The 17,206-nt window shown below is 36.4% G+C and overlaps 1 protein-coding gene across 1 annotated transcript in view; it reads right to left on the bottom strand.

Moving 5' to 3' along the window:
- The window catches only part of GMI1 (gamma-irradiation and mitomycin c induced 1), a 143,741-nt gene that overhangs the window by 64,785 nt on the left and 61,750 nt on the right, over nucleotides 1–17,206 (bottom strand). Inside the window, exons 11-12 of the mRNA XM_090000911.1 lie at nucleotides 14,300–14,386; nucleotides 13,906–13,956 (exon numbers count right to left, since the gene is read on the bottom strand). Coding sequence (XP_089857037.1) covers nucleotides 13,906–13,956; nucleotides 14,300–14,386 — 138 coding nt within the window. The remainder of the gene's footprint in view (nucleotides 1–13,905; nucleotides 13,957–14,299; nucleotides 14,387–17,206) is intronic.

Here is a 17,206-nt window from a genome sequence, read left to right as displayed (position 1 = left end):
CAATGGACATTCACACATAGAAATCAAAGAACAAGTCCAAAAGAGGACATACACAAAAGCCAATAATGGCTAGAAAGCGTAAAATCTTATAAATGCACAAAAGGGCTTGAAGAAGCCACACATTACAAAGGGGGAGACCCCACTTATTTATAGGCAAGAGAGGAGTGAGGGAGAGTTAGAGAAAAGCAAGAGAGAGGGACCATTGGGAGTCCCAACAAGGAGTCGTTGGGCTCCCAACGGTCACAATTGTGACCGTTGGGGGCCCAACGACTCTTTGTTGGGGCCCCCAATGGCTGTGCATTAAATGCACAAAAAGAAATAAAAAAGACAAAAAAGAAAAAGGAAAAAATAGAAAAAGAAAAAGGAAAAAAGAAGAAAAGGAAAAAGTCTAAAATGCCCCTATTGGGCGAGATTACAAAACTACCCCTTATCGAGTAGTGAATGAGAACTATATTATATATATATATAGATATATAAATATAGGTATTACATATATTTTAACACCCTCCCTCAAGCTTTACGGGGATACAACGGAAAGCTTGTTGAGAAGAAACATGAAACGAGGAGCAGCAAGAGCTTTGGTAAAAAGTCCGCCAACTGGTACTCGGATGTGACATAGGGCAGTGCTATGGTTCCTTTTAGGTATTCATCTCGAACATAGTGGCAATCCATCTCAATGTGTTTAGTACGCTCGTGGAAGGTGTGGTTGCTTGCAATATAGATAGCACTCTTGTTATCGCAACACATCTTCAAAGGAATTGAGATGACGATGCCCATATCACAGAGGAGACTTCTAAGCCACACAAGCTCCATGGTTGTAGTGGTCATTGCACGATATTCCGCTTCAGTTGAGGACAATGATACTTTATGCTGCTTCTTGCATCTCCAAGAAATCATAGAGTCACCTAGGAAAACACAAAAACCAGTGGTTGAGACTTTATCATTGGGATTTCCTCCCCAATCAGCATCTGTATAAGCAATTAAATCAAGGGATGATGAAGAGGAAAGAAAAACTCCCTTAGTTATGGTGTTTTTAATATATCTGACAATTCTTAAGACTGCACTCATGTGCACAGTTGTAGGTGCATGTTGAAACTGACTGACGGAGTGAACTGCATGAGCTATGTCTGGCCGAGTGATGGATAAGTATGTCAGAGACCCAACGAGTTGACGGTAGGGAGTAGGATTCTCAAGAAGTGTCCCATCTTCCAGTCTCAGCTTTGCATTGATAACCTCAGGGGTTTCTGTCTTCTTATCATCCGAAATTCCAGACTTGGCACAGATGTCAGCAGCAAGTTTCATCTGAGAGAGGATGTACCCTCGAGGTGAATATGCAACTTCAATACCTAGAAAATATCTTAAGAAACCAAGGTCAGACATGTCAAAATTTTCTTTTAAAATTTTCTTAATATCATGGATTCCTTGCTCATCACTTCCAGTGATGATCATATCATCAACATATAGTAGTAGAATAACTACAGAGGACCCTGCACTTTTCACAAATAACGCAGTGTCAGTATAACATGAACGAAAATTTAAGCTAGTCATTACAGTACTAAATTTGTCATGCCAAGCTTTCGGAGCTTGTTTTAACCCATATAGTGTCTTTTTTAGTTTAAGAATTTTGTTTTCACCAATAGATACTCCTGGTGGAGGATCCATATAGACCTCTTCACTTAGTTCGCCATTAAGAAATGCGTTCTTAACATCCAATTGATAGATAGGCCATTTTTTAACGGATGCAACCGCAATAAGAGTCCTAACACTAGTCATTCTAGCTACAGGAGCAAAGGTTTCTTCATAGTCTATTCCGTACTCTTGAGCATATCCTTTGGCTACCAACCTAGCTTTATAACGTTCTAATGACCCATCACTTTTAGTTTTAATTTTGAAGACCCATCTACATCCAATAGACTTCTTTCCAGTGGGTAATGATGTTATTTCTCAGGTTTTAGCCTTTTCAAGGGCACTAAGTTCAAGTTTCATGGCTTCAACCCATTGAGGAATGTTTTTGGCTTCATTATAGTGTGACGGTTCATGATAAGAGTGTAATGCAATTAGGCATGCCCTATATTTAGGTGTTAGGGACTCATAGGAAACAAACCTATTAGGAGGATTGGAGATCCGGCTAGATCTCCTTAAAGAGGTTTCTTCTATGTTGGAATTTTGAGAATATTTTTCTAAAGCGCTAATGGGAGTTTCTTGACCACGCCTAGCATAGGTTTGAATGGACCTATTTTCAACATCATTACTTGCATTTTCAACATTACTAAGAGGAGTATCCTCTAAATCATTAGGAACATCCTCTTCGTGAGGAGTCACATCTTCTTGAGAGAGAAGATCAAATAAGAAAGCATATTCGCTTTCATCAATATCTTTATTTTTCTCAAAAACGTTCTCATTTTCTAAAAATGTAACATCTTTGGATACATATAGTTTGTTGCTTTTTTGGGATTTCTTCAATAATAGCAACTTTACCTTTTGGAGGTTCATTTATCTTTGGACAATTAGGTCTTATATGACCCGGTTCTTGACAATGATGGCAAATGGCTTTCCTATAATTGCCATTATAGTTATTTTGCCTCCCAAAGTGTGGAGGCTTATATGCCTTCATATGATTGCCGGGTTTAGACACGGCAAGAACTTCATCTCCTCCTTTAATCATGCCAAGACGTGTTTCTTTTTGGCATATTTCGGCTATGGCATCTTCCAATGGAAGTGGTTTGGATCTATGAAGGAGGGAGGACCTAACTTGTTCATATTCGGGCCTAAGCCCATGTAAAAATTGGAAAAAGTGTTCTTTCTCCATTTGTTTTCTCCTCATTTCAACATCTTCACTTGATACCCATTTGGGTTCAAGAAGGGATAGCTCATCCCACAAAGGGCCAAGAGTGCTATAGTAATCTCTTACACTCATTTCACCTTGCTTAATGGTACGAATTTTTTCTTGGATGAAGAATTGACGAGCAAGGTCTTTTTGGGTATACATACCTTTCATAAAGAACCATGCTTCATTTGCTAGGCGGAATTTAGCAATGTTGGCGCAAATCTTTAACTCCACGTTGTTCATGAACCATGTAAGAATTTTTGCATGCTTACTTTCCCAATCTTCTACCTTGGATTGGTGATCTTCAATAGCTTTCATGCGAGCATTTCCTTCTACAGCTTTTTCTTGATCACCATCAATTTTCGTAAGTTGAAGTTGAGGTTCCCTAATGGTGCCCATAACGTATCCCCAAAGCTTTTTACCTTTGAGGTTGTTCTCCATGGCGGCGGCCCACATCATGTAGTTAGTACCATTGAGCTTGAAGGAGAGATCAATCTTTTGTTCTCCTTCCATTATATAATCAAGAATGGAGGACAAACAAAGAGAGATAAAACAAGACAACTAGCAATATGAATCAAGAGCACAACCAAGGCTCTGATACCATGTAAGGAAATATGTGGAAAAGAAATGTATGTCCTACAATGGACATTCACACATAGAAATCAAAGAACAAGTCCAAAAGAAGACATACACAAAAGCCAATAATGGCTAGAAAGCATAAAATCTTATAAATGCACAAAAGGGCTTGAAGAAGCCACACATTACAAAGGGGGAGACCCCACTTATTTATAGGCAAGAGAGGAGTGAGGGAGAGTTAGAGAAAAGCAAGAGAGAGGGACCATTGGGAGTCCCAACAAGGAGTCGTTGGGCTCCCAACGGTCACAATTGTTACCGTTGGGGGCCCAACGACTCTTTGTTGGGGCCCCCAATGGCTGTGCATTAAATGCACAAAAAGAAATAAAAAAGACAAAAAAGAAAAAGGAAAAAATAGAAAAAGAAAAAAGAAAAAAGAAGAAAAGGAACAAGTCAAAAATGCCCCTATTGGGCGAGATTACAAAACTACCCCTTATCGGGTAGTGAATGAGAACTATATTTTATATATATATATATATATATATATATATATAGGTATTACATATATTTTAACAAGTAGCCTGTTCTGATGCTGACTATGTTGGATCTGTAGTAGATAGAAAATCTACCATAAGATTCTGTGTGTTTTTGGGAGACAACTTGATTTCGTGGAGAAGTAAGAAACAAAATGTGGTTTCCAGGTCGAGTGCAGAATCAGAATATCAAGCTATGGCCCAAACAGCTGCTGAATTGATGTGGGTTCGCACTGTTCTTCATGATCTTCAGGTGAAGTTTTCCTCTCCAATGTCCATGATGTGCGATAACAAAGCGGCGACATATATAGCAAACAATCGTGTCTTTCATGAGAGAACAAAGCACATTGAGGTTGATTGCCACTATGTAAGAGATATGATTCAAGCTGGTCATATCACTACCAAATACCTAAAGTCGGAAGACCAAGTTGCAGATATGTTTACAAAGCCTCTTGCTAGGCCAAATTTCTCAAAATGTTGTGAAAAGCAGAGCATGATTGATATCTATGCTCCAGCTTGAGGGGGAGTGTTGAGAATAGGTGGTTTTTAGGTTAAAGTTCTTTTATATTAGAGGTGTTTTGAATTTTTGTTTTCATAAGGACTTAGTTGTAATTTGGTCTTTTAGTCTCTCTCTATTTAATAATAGAGAGAAGCCCTACTTGAAAAATAACGAAAGTAAGTTTCTGTGCAGTCGTCTCTCTCTCTCTCTCTCTCTCTCTCTCTCTCTACACAGGTGGCTGCTTCCTTCTACAGTTGGCATTGTGTTTGTTTCACTATTGTTTCATTGTACCTTGTTTCATTAGATGGTATGAGAGCTAGGCACTTAAAAGAAGGAGAATCTCGTGAAGGAAGTGTTCTTCGATCATTGATCATTCTCTAACTCCTCCATTCTAAACTCAAGTATTCATTATGGGAGAAAGAGAGTCTGCCACCGTCATCACCTACAAACTCAATGAGACAACTACTCGATGTGGGCGACGGATATGGAGAATCATACCAAAGGAAAAAATTTGTGGGGTTTTGTTAGTGCTTCTACTACTGAACCACAACTCAAATTGACTAGAAGAGAAGGAGATCAAGTCAAAGCCTTGTCCGAAGAAGAAAAAAAAAAAACCTTGAAAGAATACCAAAATAAATTGGAAGATTGGGAGGCAAGCAATGCACAAATACTCTCATGGCTTATGAATACCATGGAGTTCAAGATTACCACCAATATCATCAAATTCAAGAAGGCATGTGACGCATGAAGCTTTCTAAGAAGCACCTTTATCCAAAAGGATATGGCTAGACTTTATTATCTCCAAGACAAGGTACGTAATTCAAAACAAGGAGATAAAAGTGTAAGAGATTTTTACGGTATTTTATCTCCTATTTGGGATGAATTAGCCGTGTTGGAACCAAAATGGAAAGGTTCGGATATTGATATGAGAAGGACCCAAATCGAAAGAGAAAATCTTTTCTCCTTTCTTTATGGCCTTCGACCGGAATTTGAGCAAGTAAGATCTTCCTTACTTCACAGGACCACTTCTCCTTCTATAAGTGAGGCCCTTGCTCAAATTTGTCAAGAAGAGACAAGACTTGGAATGCACAAGTCCAATGATGAGGTCCTTGCCATGGCAAGACCCGGCAATTTTGTGAAAACATATAAACCACCTCACTTTGAGAAGAAGTTCAACGGGGAAGGACACAATGGAGGATGATACAAGCGAGGATACAGAGGAAAAATTATTTGTCATCATTGTAAGGAACCCAGACATATAAGACTAGAATGTCCCAAATTTAAAAAGGTGGTCGTCTTAACTGAAGAACCTCAAGAATCAAGAAAAGGGGGCAGCTTCAATGAATTAAATCTTGCTCAAATAGCAGAAGTTGTCTCACAACTTCTTAAGGCTACACCTTCTACATCCGGAGCTGTCATCTCTTCCTCGTCTCCTCCAGGTAAGACCTCTTGGATTCTAGACTCAGGTGCTTCTTTCCACATGACTCATAATGACTCTCTATTATCCGATTGCACTAAATCATATTTCTCATGTGTGTCAATTGCCGATGGTACCTCTTTAAAAGTCAAAAGCTTAGGAAAACTGGATGATATTTCAAACAAAATCTTTGTTCCAAAAGTGAGAGTCATTCCCAAACTGGATTTAAATCTTTTTTCGGTCTCTCAAATTGCTGACTATGGTGGTAAAGTATTCTTCTCATCTAAGGCGTGTTGGGTGCAGGATCTCCAGTCAGGGAAGCTGATTGGACAAGGCCATAGACGAGGAGACCTTTACTACATGGATTTCCTGTGTTTACCAAAATACTCGTTTTGTAATGATGTCAAAGACATTAATATAGATCTTTGGGATAAAAGATTAGGACACCCAAGTATATCCAAATTATCTCTTTTTCCATTTTCGGAAAAAAATTGTGAAGATAAAAAATTTGTATGTGAAGATTGTATACTTGGCAAAATGCAAATGATACCTTTTGGGTCTAGAACCTCTATGACACATAAAATTTTTGAATTAATGCATTCGGATGTGTGGGGTCCCGCCCCTGTTATGTCAAAAGGTGGCTATTCGTACTATGTTACATTTATAGATGATTTTAGTAGACATACTTGGATTTACTTTCTAAAACTCAAATCCAAAGTTTTTTCATGTTTTAAAAACTTTCACAATCTAGTTAAAAATCAATTTAAAACAAATATTAAAGTCTTCCGCTCCGACTTTGGGGAGAGTTTCTTTCAAATGAATTTCAATTATATCTAAAAAATCATGGAATTGTGCATCAAAAATCATGCCCTAGGACACCTCAACAAAATGGGATTTCTGAAAGAAAACATCGTTATATCATTCAAACTCGTCATATCATTGAAACTACTAGAACTCTACTTATTTCAAAAGAAGTTCCAAATCAATTTTAGGTTGAAGTTGCCCTAACTACAGTCTATCTAATAATTAGAATGCCTTCTCAAACTTTGGAAAACAAGTCTCCTATTGAAAAACTCTTTAAAATTTTCCCTGATTTAGAAAGGCTAAGGGCATTTGGTTGTATATGCTTCGTGCTTCTTGAAAAATATAGCAAACTCTCTCCTAAAGCCATAAAATGTGTCTTTCTTGGTTATGCTGATAATCAAAAAGGATATCGATGTTATGATAAAACAAATGATAAACTCTGTGTTTCTAGAAATGTTACCTTTCTAGAAAATGACAATGGATTTGATTTTGAAGTTCCTAAGGAAGAATCCAAGTATGTTTTCTTATTTGATTTGTTACCCAATAAAGGTATTAGTAATGATATTGAAACCTTTGAGTCTATTAATGACTCAAGTAGTGAACCATCTCAAGATCTTCTTCAATACTCTAGATGAAATACAGGGGAGCATCCATGTGCCCTTGACAGATATAATCAACTAACAAATACTGAAGAAACTAGTGTTAGAAGGTCAGAACGAACACATAGGCCTCCAAGTAGGTTTGTCTCATACGAATCCTTCTTACCAAACTACAGGGCATGTCTTTTAGCCATTCATTCCTATCACGAACCATCCAATTATAACGAAGCCAAAAATATAAACGAATGGGTTGAAGCCATGAAAATTGAATTAGATGCATTACACAAGGCTCACACTTGGGCAATTCAACCTCTTCCTATCGGAAAGAAGACAATAGGGTGTAGACGGGTGTTTAAAATTAAAACAAAAAGTAACGGGTCTCTTGAGAGATATAAAGCAAGACTTGTTGCAAAAGGATATTCTCAACAATATGGTATAGATTATGAAGAGACCTTTGCCCCAGTAGCTCGTATGACTACAGTTACAACTCTAGTTGCTATAGCATCTATTCAAAAATGATCGATATATCAGTTAGATGTTAAAAATGCATTCTTGAATGAAAATTTAAATGAAGAAGTATGCATGGATCCTCCCCCTGGTTTGAATATTGAAAAAGGCATGGTCCTTCGTCTTCAAAAAACCCTATACGGGCTTAAACAAGCCCCTAAAGCATGGTATGATCGGTTCAGTGGTACGATATTAAAAGTTGGATTTAAATCTTGTTACACTGACACTGCTCTTTTTGTGAGATCTACAGGTACCTCATTGATCATTCTTCTTATGTATGTTGATGATATGATCATCACAGGGAATGATCAAAAAGAAATTGAAGATATTAAAATTTTGCTTAAAAATCGTTTGATATGACTGATCTTGGTTTTTTGAGATAGTTTTTAGGAATTGAAGTAGCCTACTCACCAAGATGATACATTTTATATCAAATCAAGTTTGCAGCTGATATTGTTGAGCGTTCAGGAATCACTGACACAAAATATGTTGATACTCCTGAAGTAATAAATGTGAAAATGCGAGCTGAAGATGGAGTATTATTAGATGATCCAACCCTTTATCGACAACTTATTGGATCGTTGATGTACCTGTCCATTACAAGGTCAGCTATTGCGCATGTCGTACATTCTGCAAGTGAATTTCAACATGCGCCCACAACCGTCCACATGAGTGCAGTATTAAGAATAGTTCGATACATCAAGAATACTATATCTAAAGGACTATTCTTATCCTCTTCCTCATCTTTAAGTCTTATTTCTTACATTGATTCTGACTGGGGAGGAGATCCCAATAACCGTCACTCAACTACAGGCTTTTGTGTGTTTTTAGGTTATTCTCTCATTTCTTGGCAATGCAAAAAATAACAGAAAATATCTTTATCCTCTACAGAAGCTGAGTACAGGGCAATGGCTACCACAACCACTGAAGTTGTGTGGATGAAAGCACTACTTTCCGACATGGGTGTTAATGTCTCACAACTTTCAAAGCTATGTTGTGATAATAAAAGTGTCATCTATATAGCCAACAATCACACATTTCACGAGTGAACAAAACACATTGAGATGGATTGTCACTATGTTCGCGAAGAATATTTGAATAAGACTATTACATTGCCATATGTTCAGTCCGAGTTTCAGATTGCAGACTTCTTCACCAAAGCTCTTCCACTGCCTCAATTTCTGTATCTTCTTAGCAAACTTTTGGTGATTTCCCCATAAGTTTGAGGAAGAGTGTTAAAAATAAAATTGTATTCAAATACCCGATAAGAGTATTTTTGTCTTTTATTATATAGTACAGTCCACTAGAGACTGAAATGTAATTTAGCATTTTTCAAATAAACTGCCCAACACTCATATTTATGACTGTTGTGCACAACAGTCATACAGTCAAAATATGACTGTTGGGCACAACAGTCATAATAATGACTGTTGGACCCATGTGCTGGAGTGAGGCTCTCCCTTGTTATTCCTCAATGCTTTTAGAAGCATTTGAGGGTTTTCTCTAGAATTTTTTTCCATCTCATAGGCTTGTATGCCTCTTGTGTTGTTTGGTATTTTTATCTCTTTTGAGATTGTATTTGGTTCATTAGTGACCAACCTTAAGTGAGTTTATTAAAGCCCTTTGTTGGCATTGCGTTTGTTTCACTATTGTTTCATTGTACCTTGTTTCATTCAAGGCACATCTATACCATCATTATTGTGTCAGATTTGCATGATCACAACCATTACTTTTGTCAAAATCGGGCAACTCGATCATAACATATAGTTACCGAGCCCGGAACCATGCTGCCCACACACGGGACAGCACTGGTGGTCACATGAAAATATTTCCAGCAATTACATAGAAGCACACCTAAAAACCATATGAAAATATGCATAACAGTCCAGTCATAAAAATGCATAATCTGGACATGGGCAAACTAACGAATCTGAATATTAAACATGTATAAATCTATGCATTCAACACGTATAAATTTGAACCTTTAACACATGTAAATCAGGACATAAACATGAGCATTTAACATATGTAAATCTGAACACTTATCATGCATACACATCAACATGTAAATCTGGACATTAACAAGCATATTTATTTTTTTTTAAATTACCCAGCCGATGCAGTCGGTTGGGCTCAGCAGGGTGTTAATCTGCCCAGCTGATACAGTCGGTGGGCTAAACAGTCTTAGAAACTGCCTAGGAGACTGCAGGTCGGCTGGGCTTAACACCTATTAAGATCTACCCAGTCGATGCAGTCAGCAGGGCTTCACAAAAGCCCTCCCCCCATTTTTTTTCTTAAACCGTGTAAGAATATATATTGAATGAACCAGAAGAATGCAGTCACTTAACATGTTTGAGTATGAAGGTTAACAGTTGATGAAAAGCTTACTTATAGATGCTTGTCTGAATTTTTCAGGATACACATCTAACTGAACCAGAAACAAAGGCATGAGCACAAGATACGCCAAAAATCAGCAGATAAAATGTTCACAAACCTCAGGTTTTCTGAACTGCTACAAGAGTGAAATAAATTAAATTTCCTTAAGTTAACACGACAGGAAAAAGAAATGACACAGATTAACTATTTTTCTTTTTATCAATGAACACATTCTCTCCAGCATCAATAGATTTTTTTGGTAAACAACGAACAAACACTAACAACATTCAGCATGGCACAAATAGAAAATTGCTCCAATAGTCCTCATGCTAATTCAATGGAGACATCAACTGCATTCGGTTCATGAACAGGATATGAAAACATTCAAATATGTTCACAAGGATATCAGAACTTCTCAATAGCAAACAATGTTACAGCAAATTCTGGAAATCAACATTAACAATTCTCACTTTCGAATACTAGAGTAGGACAAAACTGAACCGCAAAAAGGATCGGCGTTAACTCTGCCCAGTCGACTGCAGTCGAAAGGGCTCATCAAAAGCCCCACTTACTATTATATATATTCACACACACACACACACACACACACACACACACACACATATATATATATGTGCATTGATCATAAATAAAACATGCTTTTGCAATGAGAAAAGGGTTTAAATCTGAAATACACATTTCCAGCCAAGCATATATCAATTTTTTTGTATAAGTTGAACAAGGGAAACCAAATCAAATTCATGGTTTCCTTCAAAAATATCACCTAAATCTGATTTAGGTTCTTTTTCTCCATCCGAATCAAAAGATAAACCCGTACCATTTTGAAGCTCGAAATGACCGAAAAAAGTTTCGGATGGCCAGAGAGGAAGAAAGTTCTCTCTCTCTCTCTCTCTCTCTCTCTCTCTCTCTCTCTCTCTCTCTCTCTCTCTCTCTCTCTCTCTCTCTCTCTCTCTCTCTTTCTTTCTTTCTTTCTTTCTTTCTTTCTTTCTTTTGAAGCTTTATAATGGAGAGCCCCTAGAGGGTGACGCCCCCTCTAGGGTTTCTCATATGGGGGGGCTGGAGATAGAGTTTCCATGTAAAATTCTATCTCCAATCCCACTTTCCTAATTTTTCTCAACTTCATTTTTGGCTTTTCTAACTCTTTCTTTTTCTAATTACTTACCCCCTTTTTTCTATAGTAACAATGGACTCTTCTAGAGGGTGACACCCCCTCTAGAAACCCCAACTGCTCCTTATCTTGTAAATTTCGAAATTTATTAATTTTAATATTTAAATTATTTATTATTTATTATTTATTATTTATTATTTACTATTTACAAATTACCCAAAAAATTCCAGAGGGGGCCTTATCCCTCGGGGAGCCTTTTTAACATTAAATATCTTCAAATTAAACCTTTATATTGATTTTAAAACTTTAATTTCGTTGGATCTGGATTTTGGATACTGATTTGGATCCTGAGCGGGATCAAATCCTAATTAATATGGGTCTTGGACAGAGTCCAAATCCATATTAACTTGGATCACATGGATCAGATCCGGTCCGATCCAATCCAGACCGGACCCATCGAAGCGGACCTTTTTTAAAAAATACAATTTTCGGGCCAACCATAACCCAAATTTAGAAAAATCAAATATCGTTGAACTCAGAATTTTGAGGCGCATCTATCGATATATAATTTGAATTTTGGCCCCGAATTTTGCCTGAATTTAACCCGAATTTCACTTGATTTTAAAGGTTGAAAATAAAAGTTTTTATCACCTTTTAGTTGGCTCATTTAGGTCTTGCCGAAGTGACCTGAGCCAAGCCCATACTCATGTCATAACCTAACATCGAGGGTTTTACCAATGTTTATACAACATAGCTAATTTTTTTAGAATTTCTAAGTCTATCATAATATAAAAACACATGATATTATAGTTGTTGGGCCTAGACACCGCCAACACTTCATCCCCTAACTTAGTCCTACCAAGACGACCTTTTTCTTGGCGTATTTCGACAACCACGTCTTCTGGAGGTAGAGGAGACGATCTATGGAGAATATATGATCTTGTTTGAATTTCGAAAAAAAATTTGAAAAAATGATCTATTTTCATTTGTTCACGCATAAGATCCACATCTTCGATGGCAACCCACTTAGTCTCTAAAAGTGCTAACTCCCATAGAAGGGATAAGGCACTTAAAAAGTCTCAGACACTCGAGTGCCCTTGTTTGGAAGTATTGTCTTGCAAGATCTTTTAGGGTATACATGTCTTTCATAAATAATCATGCCGCATTTGCCTTTCTAAATTTGGGAATGTTGGCACATATTTTAATTTCAACATTTTTCATAAACCATGCAAGAATCGTAGCATGGTTACTCTCTCAATCTTCTACCTTGAATTAGTAATCACAAATAGCCTTTATTCGAGCATATCCTTCAAGAGCTTTTCTTCTCCTCCTTCAAGTTTGGTTAGCTTTAGTTAAGGCTCGGGAATAGTGCTCATCACATATCCCCGTATCACATATCCCCGTAGCTTCTTTCCCTTGAAATTATTCTCCAGAGCGGATGCCCACATCATGTAGTTGGTACAATTGAGTTTAAAAGAGAGATTTATCATTGCTTCATGTTCCATTGTGAAGCATAGGAATAAAAGAGAGAGAGATAAGGTGGTTAAGAACACAACCACCACAATCTTCACGAGCACACGTTTACTTGATCACCATGAACAATTCATTCCAAGGTTCCTTCGCTCTGATACCATGTAATGAATCAAGCGAAAAGCAAATATAATGTGCACATGCACAAATACAAGTCCTCTAAGGGACAATACAAATGTCAAGGGCAATACAAAGCCACACAAGTGCAAGCAATGGCTACAAGGAGCCTAATAAGAACACAAAAATAAAAAATATATTTCATATTGATCACCAATAAGCTTAGAAAACCATAAAACACAAGAAGCAAGCAGCCCTTATATATACAAGTACTGGGCCTTGGGGAGCTCCCAATAGAGTCGTTGGAATGCTCCTAACGACTCTATGGTCTTTTGACGATAGATCCCATGCTCAAAACAAAAAAGACAAAAGTAAAAAGCCAAAACTGTCCTTAATGAACAGTACCTATTACAAATATGAAAAAGAACAAAATGCCCTTGAGAGGCAATACAAATTACAAGACTGTATTGACTTCATATACATATACATATATATGATTGCATATATGCCTATTTTAACACTAGCTAGTACCAAGATATACTTTTTAATTTACAATTAGTAATAGGCATCTATATACCTTCTGGAATTTCACTAAACAAAAAACTATATACCTTCTGGAATTAAATACAAACAGCCAATCTGAAATATTCAGATGCAATGCACCCAACTAATATATGCATTGACATTAGCCTCAAGTTTTAAATGACAAAAAACCCCAATTTAGATCTTTGCATGCCATGAAAATCAACCAAGTCAACATCAAACTGTTCACGAATTACAACCTAACAAACAACAATGAACACTAGAAAACATGATAATCCATGTAGACGGACATCAGATTTTAGTCTCTATAAAGTGCAATTTCCATCACTCCACCATGGACAACCTATATCCTGCAAATTAAAAAACAACCACAAACAATAACTTCCGCTACAAGTTTCACATCAAAAGTCTAATCTTGTTAAACATGTACAAAGCAAGCAAACATTCTGAATGTAAAACCAAAAAGGATGAAGAATATCCCGAGAAGTAAATTGGGAAAGGGAAGCAAGACCTCAAACTCTATAGATGTGGTTGTCCCCATTGTTGAGAGTATATCATCACACTGCAAAATGAGCAAGAATTATTAGCAAACAAAATGCCAGAACTTGATTATGTGAAACTGTATACCCAGATGAACACATCTAATAGAAGTTCTGTTCAAACACAAAGCAAATAAATTGGTACAAAGGGAAAAGGTGTTTTGGATACAATTGTGCAACAGTAACAGAAGTATCCATCTGCTCTGTAACTAAAAATATTGGATAAATAGAAAAAAGTGACATTGATTGACAAATAACATAAACTTCTTTATTTTTTACTCCATTCCAAAAATATAAACTACTTTAGAAGATGCAAACACTTGCAGAAAAGTTCTTTTCTGGGAAAAAGATGTTAGTCAAATCAACCTGAATATAGGGGAAATATATATCTTTCAACCAGCATTGAAGTTGATACTCGTTCAGAGACCTGTTTCTTGGTTGATAAATTTCAACCTGCACTAACAATTATAAAGTGGAAAGAAAAAATGAAAGATAGATAACAAATACGAAGGATATACAAACAGAAACATAAATCCATGCAAGTACTAAAAAATCCAGAGACAAGATGGTAAAAGGTTTCAACTACACATTGTTAGCTATAAAAAACAATAACACCATGAAAAATAAGACATTAAGATGAAAGCCAAGGTTCCTTCCTTGTGAAGCCATATACAAACAGGTACATGTTTCCTCTTCATTTTCAGTAGGACATGGCCCCTAAAGTGCCATATGATTAATTTTTCCTACACATCATGCATTTTCATTTTCAATTATGTGTAATTTCCTTCTCACTGGGCTCTGCAGGAATTCCTTGGAAATGCCCACAAAAGGTCTTCAGTGTTTGTGCATGCCCAAGTCAGTTCTTGTGTAATATCTCATGATTTTTTTATTAATTTAAAATGTAATAAATGTTATCTTTATTAAATAAATATATTTTTTATTATTAAATTGATTTAATATATAATATAATGTGGTTAACAAGATATGGATCTTGGACCATTTGGGTCAAGATCCAAGATCCATATGAGGAAGGATGGATCCGGATATGGATCTTGGACCCTTTGGGTCAAGATCCAATATCCAATTGTAGTGGAATCGATAAGTGGCAGAAGTTAAATGGATTCTAATATGGATCTTGGACCCATTAGGCCAAGATCCAAGATCCATATGGGTTAGGATAAATAAGTATTAATATATATATATTGGAATAGAAAGACTCTATTTCCTTAAGGTACTAGCACTCTTTCTACTTCTGAAAAGGGGTGTTCCCTCTCGAGATCGGAGTCCTAGTTCTTTTATAAAGAGGCGTGAGCCTCTCTCTCAAAAACACAGCACCCTGTTTTGAGAGAGGGTAAAGAGAGAGATGGATTGAGTGATAGAGAGAGAGAGAGGAAGGGCTGTGACATAGGTTTAAACCCCAACCCAAAACGAGTTCAATCATGACATCAACACTTAACAAATCCCGATACACAAACAAAGCTTTCATCTCCTCTTTGCGACAATCAGATGCTCCTCCAACATAAGAAAACGGTTCTCATACCATATTCAAACATGATAATCAAATGAAAAAGCATAGATAAAACAATGGGAGCGAAGGAGGGAAACCATGAAAATTCATACTTCAGAATGATAAAGATACAATCAACTATAAGAGTCACACCCCTTCTTTAAAACCCTCTTATAAGTGGACAAGAATGACCTATCTTTACCAACAATAACCTATTAGGATAGAGTATAGAAATGCCCTTACAAATAAGGCAAATACATGTGTGTTTACCTATTTGTACTGATATGCATGAATTATATCCCTTCACATCATCCAATCAAATGAAGGTTCTCAGGGTTGTTAGCATTGAAGAGAGAGATGACCAAGGAAATGAGCTCAAGAGCAGAGAAATAGGAATTAGAAAAGAAGATGATCAAACCAGAAAACTGAGGAAGTCACTATTGGTTTTTTTTGTCAAAAACGAAAACGGGGAGGATTTAGCATTGCCAAATCCATCCCATTTTGTTCTCCCTCTTCATTAACTGCCCCTCGAACAGTAAAAGGCATTGGAGATTCAGCAAACCGCCTCCGATGCCCTTAGATACCAACACCTATAGCGACCCTAATAGTTTTTTAGTTTTCCTTTTTTAACTACTAATATATTCATACTATCTTTACTTCTGTTTTTTCAAAATTTTATTATAATATATAAGCATGTCAACTGTTTTTTCAATTTTTTATTATAATATATAAGCATGTCAACTGTTTTTCCAAGAAAATTTATTCATTCAAAAAAATCTACATTGCCATACTAATGAGAGCAAAAAATGGAGATTGACACAAATGCACACCCACCTCAAGCCAACCAGGATTTTTTTACCTTCAACTCCCACAACCACTCAAGCTTATAGATATCAAAGATAATTGCATCCTTAAAGTATTACTAAGATCGTCATCATTCCACGGTTTAAAAAGGACACGAAACAACTTTGTATCACCGAAGCACCTCTTTGAACTCTTCTTCAATATGTTCTCACCTTCAACCAAGTTTTCCAAAAGAGAGCTACATCCAAACTTCCACCGGTGTAAAGGCATAACCAAAATTCTTTAATTGCATCAGCTGAAGTTGGAAACATATTCCTTCTAGTATAGCTAATGCACTAGGCAACCTATCCTTTGGAGGCTTCATGCTAGAGGTCAAAGCATAACATCTGTGAAAACTTTATTATATCTTAATGAGTGTCATTTTTAACATATTTTTTGTTAAATATAATCATAACAAAAGTTTATTTCAGCTCATCCACAGATAACTAAAAATGGAATGTCAACAACCAACCTATCCCCTCTCCAAATAACTCAGTAGCTATGTCACATGGGTGTGGGTGCGGGTGCGGTGATGCGGCACTTCCAAAAAACCCAGGTGCGGGGGTGCGGCAGGGGCAAAAATGTAAAAAAAAATTTATATATATATATATATATATATATATATAATTTTGAAGTTTTAACAGTTTAACATTTAACATTTAACATTGTCATAATATCATTCATCATGCATGCAGTATATCAACCTAAATATCAAATTATCAATCAAATAAGTAAAGCAATTACATAAATCAACCTAAATATCAATCAAATAAGTAAAGCATAAAAGAACTAAATTACATACCAAAGTATATCCTGATGAAGTAATGGACGTTAATAATTTTCTTCTTTATCATCAAATGTATCATTAGAATGAATATTGAGCTCAGCTAAATCCATGTTTGTTATGTGGAAATCATGCTCTC

This window comes from Nuphar pumila, chromosome 3 (genome assembly GCF_984573655.1).
Source record: "Nuphar pumila chromosome 3, dmNupPumi1.hap1.1, whole genome shotgun sequence".
Taxonomy (NCBI): domain Eukaryota; kingdom Viridiplantae; phylum Streptophyta; class Magnoliopsida; order Nymphaeales; family Nymphaeaceae; genus Nuphar; species Nuphar pumila.
Note: the sequence above shows the minus strand (reverse complement) of the source record. Positions and strands in the feature narration are given on the sequence as shown.